This window comes from Priapulus caudatus, unplaced genomic scaffold (assembly GCF_000485595.1).
Source record: "Priapulus caudatus unplaced genomic scaffold, Priapulus_caudatus-5.0.1 Scaffold178, whole genome shotgun sequence".
Lineage (NCBI taxonomy): Eukaryota > Metazoa > Priapulida > Priapulimorpha > Priapulimorphida > Priapulidae > Priapulus > Priapulus caudatus.
The window spans coordinates 355,880-364,795 of NW_014577239.1; the positions used below are offsets into that span (position 1 = coordinate 355,880).

The window sequence follows — 8,916 nt, forward strand, 5'->3', positions numbered from 1 at the left end:
CTTGCGGGGACGGCGTTCGCTGCGCGCACGAGGTGCCGGGTTTGGGTCAGCTCCGGCGGTCGTCGGCACGAGCGGCTCGATCTGACCTGTAGGCCGACGCGTGAGTGAAGGCCCTGCACAGGCTCGTCGCTGCTCGCTCCAGCTTCCAGTACTTTGCAGCCATGAGCCAGCGGCGAGCACGCATAAGCGCCACACATAATCCACCGCCAGGGAGAACGGACCAGCCGAACCTGCGCACACAGCAGAGAGAGAGAAGAGAGCGAACATTGATTAGATTAGTTAACTAACTAAGCAATGCTCATCAGTACACAGAGAAAGCGAGAAGGAGCGAGATAGAGAGAGAGAGAGGAGAGAGAGAGAGAGAGAGAAGAGAGAAGAGAGAGACGAGAGACGCATGAATGAAGAGAGGGTGAGAGAGAGAGAGGGAGAGAGAGACGAGAGAAGTAAGGGTAGCTTTTAGCGGAGCCCCATATATAATATTGTCTGCTAGAAAAATGTTGCGCGAACGGGGATGTAAAGCTGTTAAGGACATAATTTCATTAATTTACGTGGGACCTTGGGGCATTCTCGCGTGCTCCGCGTTGTGCTATGCGTTCGCAGTCCTAGTCGAACGCATCGACGTCCTTTCTTTCGCTGGGATTGTCGCAGACGAGAGAGTACGTGAGATGAAACGTCAGGCATCTTATGGACCGGCAGTCGACCGGAAAAACTGGCAGTTTGCCCGCTCGCGGGCGCGCGTAGTGTTGTTTGTGATGTGTATTCTGTGCCTGTGTGTTTGGTGTGTCGTGATTTGTGTGTGTGGTGTTTGTGTGTGTGTGTTTGTGGTGTGTATGCGTGTGTGTGGTGTGTTTTTTGTGTGTGTGTGTGTGTGTGTGTTGTGTGGTGTGTGGTGTGTGCGCGCGCGGCGTGCGTGTTTGTGGCGTGCGTGCGTGCGTGCGTTGGTCGTGCGTGCCGCCCTGAACCACGCTGCGACGATACAGAGACGGGTAATGGTGCACGTAATGGATAAGGAAAATGTCATCCAACAATATTTCACATTCATTACATCTGTTGTGCCGCTGTTTGTACGGGGGGGTTTACTTTCTGTGCGACATCGTGTAAACGTATCCTAGCACGCTATGCATACTCAGCCGAGTATACTATTCCTCTATTGTTATACACCAGGAAGTAAAGGGGGCTAGCCGGGCGCGTGACGCAAGGACACACGCCTTATTATCGGGACACGCAGCTATGGTTAGTGGTACTGTATTTAGCAGGGGTCTTTCGCTTATATCTATTTCGCGCGGCAAAGCGAGGCGTGCGTCTAAACAATGATACTTTATACTTACTCGTGTTTTCTGTTGTTTATATTAGACTATAACGTTTGCACGCGGGCGGGAACAGTAACATCGTAAATATCATTCAAAAAGATAATTATTGCTACTATTGTATTCAATCATTATCATAATAATAATAATAATAATAATAATAATAATAATAATAATTGGCGGATAATGCGGAGACGGGTGGGGGCCGGGGGGTAACACAAATAGCAGATTACATGGAAACTCAGTATGAAATCCGATTTATTAATAATCATTCTGCAGTAGAATGATACATAACTAAAGAAATATGGTACGTAAAGGGCATAGTTATTTATTTATTGTTTAAAAAATCAGCGTGTCTGTGGCGATTACGTCAGGGGCCGTATGTATCGCATTGTGGGACAAACTGGCATGCGATTGGGAAAAATAGTATACACACAAACTGAGCAGTACACATGGAGCACGAGACTCTACTGATAATCGAGACTCTACTGTATTAATGCTATAATAATAATAGTAATAATAATAAATAATAATAAAATAAAATTGTTGTTGTCGTCGTCGTCGTCGTCGTCGTCGTCGTCGTTGTCGTTATTGTAGCATGACGGTGTTGTTTCGATTTCTAAAAACTCCGTTGTGTAAATACATTGCGATCATTGCAACATGGCGATGGCGGCGTTGATACACGTAGAGCGTGCTATAGTGTTGGCAGCGGGCTCAGGGCTTTGGATACAGCGCGTTACACACAGACGCGATACTTCCAGTTCACTCATTCGCGTATTGTTAAGTTAAATTTAGCAGTCACGTACGAATTAACGTTGTTAGCGTATAATTTGCCATGCAGCGTCCAGGGGTTAGTGCGGAATTAGGAATAGCAAACGCAGATCACGTATATGTGGGAGAATCTAACGATACCTCGATTCGCGTCAAAGTGCTTGGTTAATATTCACCTTCGACAGTGAACGCACGAAAATCGGCTTATGTACACAATCTAGTAAAGCGCCGGTGAGCGTAAGGTCGAGGTCTAGCTTATCTAGAAAAACCGCCTCGACACAATGGCTAATAGGTTCGTTATTTTTCCTGACAAACATTCATTTTTGCATCCCCCTGGACTGTGCGTCACCGCCATTACGAAAAACGAAACTAATATTAGATTTACACACCAGATAAACACTTAGATTACTCGGGGCATTATGCCAGCATGCACGCAGAACACGGTATTTTTACCGCGAGACAACGGTGGTTGAAAATCGCTTTGACAAATACGGATTGCTGAGCGCGCCCAGGGCGGGCTAGCATGCCAGGCATACACGCCGGGAGTTCGACGGCAGTTATGCAGATATGGAGACGAGATATAATTTATAATCCGACAAGCCGCTGTCACTAATCAATCTTTGTAAAGCGCTGCCCTGCATGCGTTACAATAACCTGAAGTCGCGTAAGGCTTCAAATGAATAGCATAACAACGAACTGCACATAAACCTCCTGTTAAATCCGGGACACATATCGATTTTAATATTGTTCAGGGAGAGCATACGAAAGCGCGTGTACTGTTTCCTGGCCCACCCTGAATTTATTTACGAAGATATATAGGAGCTAACCAGAATACTCACTTCACTTAATTAAGTGTGACTTGGAGTGTGCTTATCGTTGCAGCCAACAAACGAGCTGTTTCACCTCGCGTACGTAAGACGAGAGGAGCGGAGAGGGCACATAGTGGAGGGAGCGAAGGAGAGACGCGCTGTCTGGACAGAAGATGGGAGTGATAAGCGAATAAGAACGAGGAGAGAGAGAGGAGAGGATATAAGCAACGAGAGGTGGAGATGAGACGAAGACACAATGGGAAAGAGAATGGAGACGAGATAGACTAACGTAGAATAGATAGATGGATGGATGGATTGGGGACGGACGGACGGGCGGACGGACGGACAGATAGATAAATAAATAGATAGATAGATAGATGGATGGATGTATAATATATTATATATGCATAGATAAGATAGATTAAATATTGTGCACTAGATAGTAGATAGATAGATAGATAGGTAGATAGATGATAGATAGAGTAAGATAGATAGATAGATAGATAGATAGATAGATAGACGGTACGGACGGGGCGGACGGACGGACGGCGGACGGCACGGACGGGCGGGACGGACGCGACGGGCGGACGGACGACGGGCGGAACGGACGGGACGGATGGATGAATATCTCTCTCTCTCTCTGTGTGCGCAGGTTCGGCTGGTCGTTCGTCCTGGCGTGGATATGTGTGGCGCTATGCCTGCTCGCCGCCTGGCTCTGGCTGCAGAAGTACTGGAAGCTGGAGCAGCAGCGACGACCTGTGCAGCGGCTTCACTCACGCGTCGCCTACGGTCAGATCGAGCGCTCGTGCCCGACGACGCCGGAGCTGGACTCCAACCCGGCACCTCGTGGCGCGCAGCGAACCGCCGTCCCTGCAAGCGTCGAAATGGCGGCAGCGAGTAGCGCGCATGCGCGCACGCCCCGTGCGGAGACACGCGCGGAGCGGACGCTCACGTGCGTCACGCAATCGAGTGAGACGTTGTTAGACCGGAGTCCCAGAGAGTTGTCGCTAGACCGGAGTCCCAGAGAGTTGTTGCTAGACCGGAGTCCCAGAGAGTTGTCGCTAGACCGGAGTCCCAGAGAGTTGTCGCTAGACCGGAGTCCAAGAGAGTTGTTGCTACAGCGCAGTCCCAGAGAGTCGTTGCTAGAGCAGAGTCCCAGAAAGGTGTTACCAGAGCGGAGTCCCAGAGAGAAGTTAATGTTAGATGGGAGCCCAAGAGAGGACTTACCACTACGGCGGAATCCTAAAGAGCACCTACTATTAGATCGGAGTCCTAGAGAGGAGCTGCTGTTGCGGAGAAGCGCCATGGAACCGGGAAGCTCCGGGGTTACTAACAGCCGTACTGCTGGCGTGACGACGGCGCGTAGCCGAGAGTTCGCGCCAGGCATGCTCATGTCGACAGTGTGAGGCGGTCGTGTCGACACGAGGTCCACACGTCTGCAAGCGTGCATGCAGCGCTGCTGCGTCGTCCGAGGCGCGAGCAGCCGTGCCGCCTCCAGTGTGCGCACCGTGCGTGACGGCATACACGAGGGGAGGGGATTGCAGTGTGGCCTCAGCAGCAGCAACGACCCGCACGCCGAGCGCTAGCCGAGTTATGCGCGAACAGCAGGAGGGAAGCGCACGCACTGCGGGTCTCAGCCAGCGGCAACACTATCGACACCGACGATACGCAATATTTCTACGGAGAGTACACACACCCGCACGCACGCACGCACGCACGCACGTACGCATATACACACGTACACACATACACAGGCGCGCACACACACAGACACACACGCACGCACACACTTACGCGCGCGCGCACGCACGCACACACTTACGCGCGCGCGCACGCACGCACACATACACACGGCAATAAACCGAGTTTTGCCTTGGATTTTAGCAACGTGGAGGGAAAACGCGAAGTGCCTTATCGTGCGCATGCGCGCGGCGGAGAAGCGACGCACGCGTGCTGTTGCGACCGTATCGGTCTGACAGTAGCCCGCGGGGCCGTTTCTTATGCATTATTTATGAATCGAGCTCCATTCGTTTTTCACGGAAAACTGTTAACATTTTCACTTTGCCGTCACGTAAATATATCTAGTGGAACACTTAACGTTTTAATGCATCTATTAAATAGTTTAACACTCCTTTTCATGGTTTTTGTGCGCGTGTGCAAAAAATATGTATATGAGATTTAAACAGCGGAGTGGGCGTGGAAAATGTTTCGAGTTTATTGCGTCCTGCTTTCCGACACGACCAAGGTAACACGAGAAATAAATGTACACGTTTATTCAAGTGAACAGAGATTCTCACGTTTGAGCTTCTGATATATTACATTTAGCTGCAAATGAAGTTAGCGCGTCCTATATGCTGGTTAATTGAAATGACTTCAACACGGTGGAATATCATGAAATGCAATGAGAAAAAAACCCAGCTGGATATAAATCAAGAGTACATAATAGAGATTATGTACTCTTGATATAAATACAGCTGAACTACGCCTGCGCAGACGGCAAGCATGCAACCGTGTACACGGAATTGAATACGGCACCTGTCAAACGAATACAATGACCGCGACACACAATGTTCACAGCTACCCACATTCACCCGCACGGAAGACAGATATGAGCGGGAAAAAATTTGAATATAGAAAAATCGTTAATGTAAGGCACAGCAAAAATTGCACTTTACAACGAATATACAAAAAACACGTAACAAACGCAGTAGAGCAACAGCTGTGTGAATTACTTACAGTTGTTAATTCTTGGCTGCTGATTCAGAACCTCTTTTGATGTCACCTAGTCTTACTTTCCTGTACGAACTCTACACGATGTGAATACCAACTCTACTACTTAGCAGTCTGCATATTACGCACAAGGCAAATACCTTATGGTAAAAGATATTTATAACTTAGCCATTAAAACGATTGACAATAACATGACTGTGCTAAGATGTAACAGAACAAAGAACACAAACACGGCATGTTAACAGAAATAATTAATTACTCTGGGTAATTAGAGTTAATGCAAATATAGGCGATAGCTCCACGTGCTGCTAGCTGATTAAATAAACCAAGTTTATGTATCTCACCTGACCTGCAGATATATTTCACCAACTACAATCATTGGACAGTTTGCAAACACTTACAAAGCAGAACAAACACGTGTTTACACCGCAGCGTTGCTAATGGCCCTGTCACACCTTGACGACTTACCAACGAAAGCCAGCGTATACCGACGTATGAAAAATTTGGTTAATACGCTGGCGTACGTCGAATAAGTTATGGGTAAGCTTTGTATAAGCTTTGTATAAGTTAAGAGCACGCTGAAGAACGCTGAAGCACGCTGAAGCACGCTGAAGCACGCTGAAGCACACTGAAGCACGCTGAAGAACGCTGAAGCACGCTGAAGAACGCTGAAGCACGCTGAAGCACGCTGAAGCACGCTGGTATACGTCGTAGTACGGCGAGTACGTCGGAAAATTTTGAGCATGCTCTTAACTTATACAAAGCTTACCCATAACTTATTTGACGTACGCCAGCGTATTCACCAAATTTTTCATACGTCAGTATACGCTGGCTTTCGTTGGTAAGTCGTCAAGGTGTGACAGGGCCATGAGGGAATCAATTGAAATGGCTTATGGCTGCCATCACGCAATAATTCTGAAAAAGTGACAACATCAAACCATTGTCACAATGTCACATTACTACTGCCAAGCTAAACCGTCATCGGCATGTCACATGTCATAGCACATGATGAGGTATACAATATCATTGGGCATTGTTAATTTCTGACATTTCACAGCTGGCTACAACTGTTACTAACACGACGTTGTGGAGATTGCCTCATGTTAGTTTCCAAACGGCGAACTACAGAAAATACAGAAAATTCAATATTTTCTGAGAGAAGAGTACAACATCGATAGGAAGGAATGTGGCAACATGTATTGAGCAAATTGTATATCCGGCCACCTCTACTAAAATCTAAATTATACATCTATTACCATCAAACACAGGCAACTTTGCCCCCGGTACCTGCCAACTTATATTAGCATCAAACTCTGATCTCTATGACAGCAACCATGAGCATTACTCGAGTTATAATTACTTCTTAGTGTGCTACAATGCCTAATTATTGCTGTCATTCATTGGTCTTTACGAGGTATGAGAGCATCTGTGCCTACTGTCTAGTTAACCATCCAGTATGCAAAACTGCTTGCATGATATTATGCATTCATGAGCTAAACGAGCAGGATCTAATGGAAACTATTTGTGAGTTTCTTTCCGAATTTCAGATGAAAAATTATCTCAAGGTATCATATTTTTACGCAGGTTATGCATAGATATATGCAGTATATTGACAAAAAGTGCACACTATATTATGCACGTGCGGGCATGCGAGGCCAGGTCAATGCCTCTACTGCTTCCGTACACGAACTCCCTAGTTAGCAATCAGATGTCAATTAATCTGCTGATTTGTTCAGGGCACCCATTGGAATAAGACCATTAGTATTGACACATGCACGTTTCAGTCGTTCCCTATTGCTACTGAACAGACAGCTTCCATCCGGGATACTTGAAACAGGCGCCAAAGAAGAGCTTCTTCTCATCCAGCTTACCTCGGTTGAAGTCGGTCACCCAGTCGAACGTCACTTGTTTCTCCGCCACCTCGACGCTGACTCGCACCTTGTCGACAGAGGGCAGCACCTCTGTGTGGTACATGATGTTCATGCCAGCAGTCAGGGTGGGAAAGCGTGTCACCATCTCCTTGCCATTGATGTAGACTTGGCCTAAAAATCGCATTGCTGTGGTCACACCGTTACGAGCCAACACTGCTGCGCAATTCCAAAAATATATCAATTACAAGTGCTGATGTTGGTTATAGTACCAAGAGGCACTAAAGAATTCAATAATTGAAGCCCGTACTGTGATATTCAACTCTAACTATGCCATTATTCTACCTCTTATTGTGATCAATGTTAAAACCTAACTGAGCCCCAGTATAGAAAAAAATCTACACATACTAACTAACATATTGTGTTCTATGATATTGGCTACCGGTATGTCAGGGCCCGAGTGGATAGCATGCTGAGCAATGAAAATGTGTTCCTGTTTAAAAACGACTAAATATATAAATGAATGAATAACTAAATAAATAAATAAATGAATAGAAATTTAACCAACATCGTGAATAAGCTCCTCAAATGACTGGCGTACTGCTCAGCGCAAATACAATCGGATTCCAACAAACCATCGGATTCCAGACATCTCTTGTTAAACTATCTCCGCAAAAACTTCTACAGGGCCGATGGAAGCCACACAAACGAAAACAAATGGCAAGCTGATACTCCACGATAGTTTAGCTACAGTTCGTCTCACTATCTTCTTAAACTAAAAGTTTTAACAAACCTGAACAAGGGTGGAGGAACAAGAAAAACACACTCCGATAATAAACACCACCCTTGGCACGCAACTCCCAAGCAGACTCTATACAGCTGATGCAAGAATACCTCATTTAGCAGGCAGGCTAATGTTAGTTATACATGGAGTGGCATTTCAATCAATCTAACCTAGATGGTAAATAATGAATGTAATACGGCACACCTGAATATGCACATGCAGGTAGACACGCGCGCACACGTACATACTCGAATGTGACACATGCACGCACACACCCAACCACCCATGCACGCACGCAGGCACGCACGCAAGCATGAGCGCACACACATGAACGTGGCAATGCACACGCGCAAGTAGGCATGCATTCGTGCGCGCAATGTTAAACTAGGCAAGCAGAAACGCACCAAAGTACGCACGCCCAAACACATGCAAACACCCCAGCATACACACATAGACCCAGCCATGGAGGGAGACACACACAGACCAAGCCATGGAGGCAGGCACACACAGACCCAGCCATGAAGACAGGCACACACAGACCCAGCCATGGAGACAGGCACACACAGACACAGTCATGGAGGGAAGCACACACAGACCCAGCCATGGAGACAGGCACACACAGACCCAGCCATGGAGGGAAGCACACA

The 8,916-nt window shown here is 47.0% G+C and overlaps 2 protein-coding genes across 2 annotated transcripts in view; one reads left to right on the top strand and one right to left on the bottom strand.

Annotated features, from left to right (window-relative positions):
• Window positions 1-4,651, top strand: part of LOC106806764 — a 21,191-nt gene extending 16,540 nt beyond the window's left edge. Inside the window, exon 5 of the mRNA XM_014808825.1 lies at window positions 3,540-4,651. Within this exon, the coding sequence (XP_014664311.1) occupies window positions 3,540-4,293 (754 nt within the window). The 3' untranslated portion in view covers window positions 4,294-4,651. The remainder of the gene's footprint in view (window positions 1-3,539) is intronic.
• A 1,719-nt stretch (window positions 4,652-6,370) lies between these two features.
• The window catches only part of LOC106806773 (cytokine receptor-like factor 3), an 11,032-nt gene continuing 8,486 nt past the window's right edge, over window positions 6,371-8,916 (bottom strand). Inside the window, exon 5 of the mRNA XM_014808842.1 lies at window positions 6,371-7,659. Within this exon, the coding sequence (XP_014664328.1) occupies window positions 7,415-7,659 (245 nt within the window). The 3' untranslated portion in view covers window positions 6,371-7,414. The remainder of the gene's footprint in view (window positions 7,660-8,916) is intronic.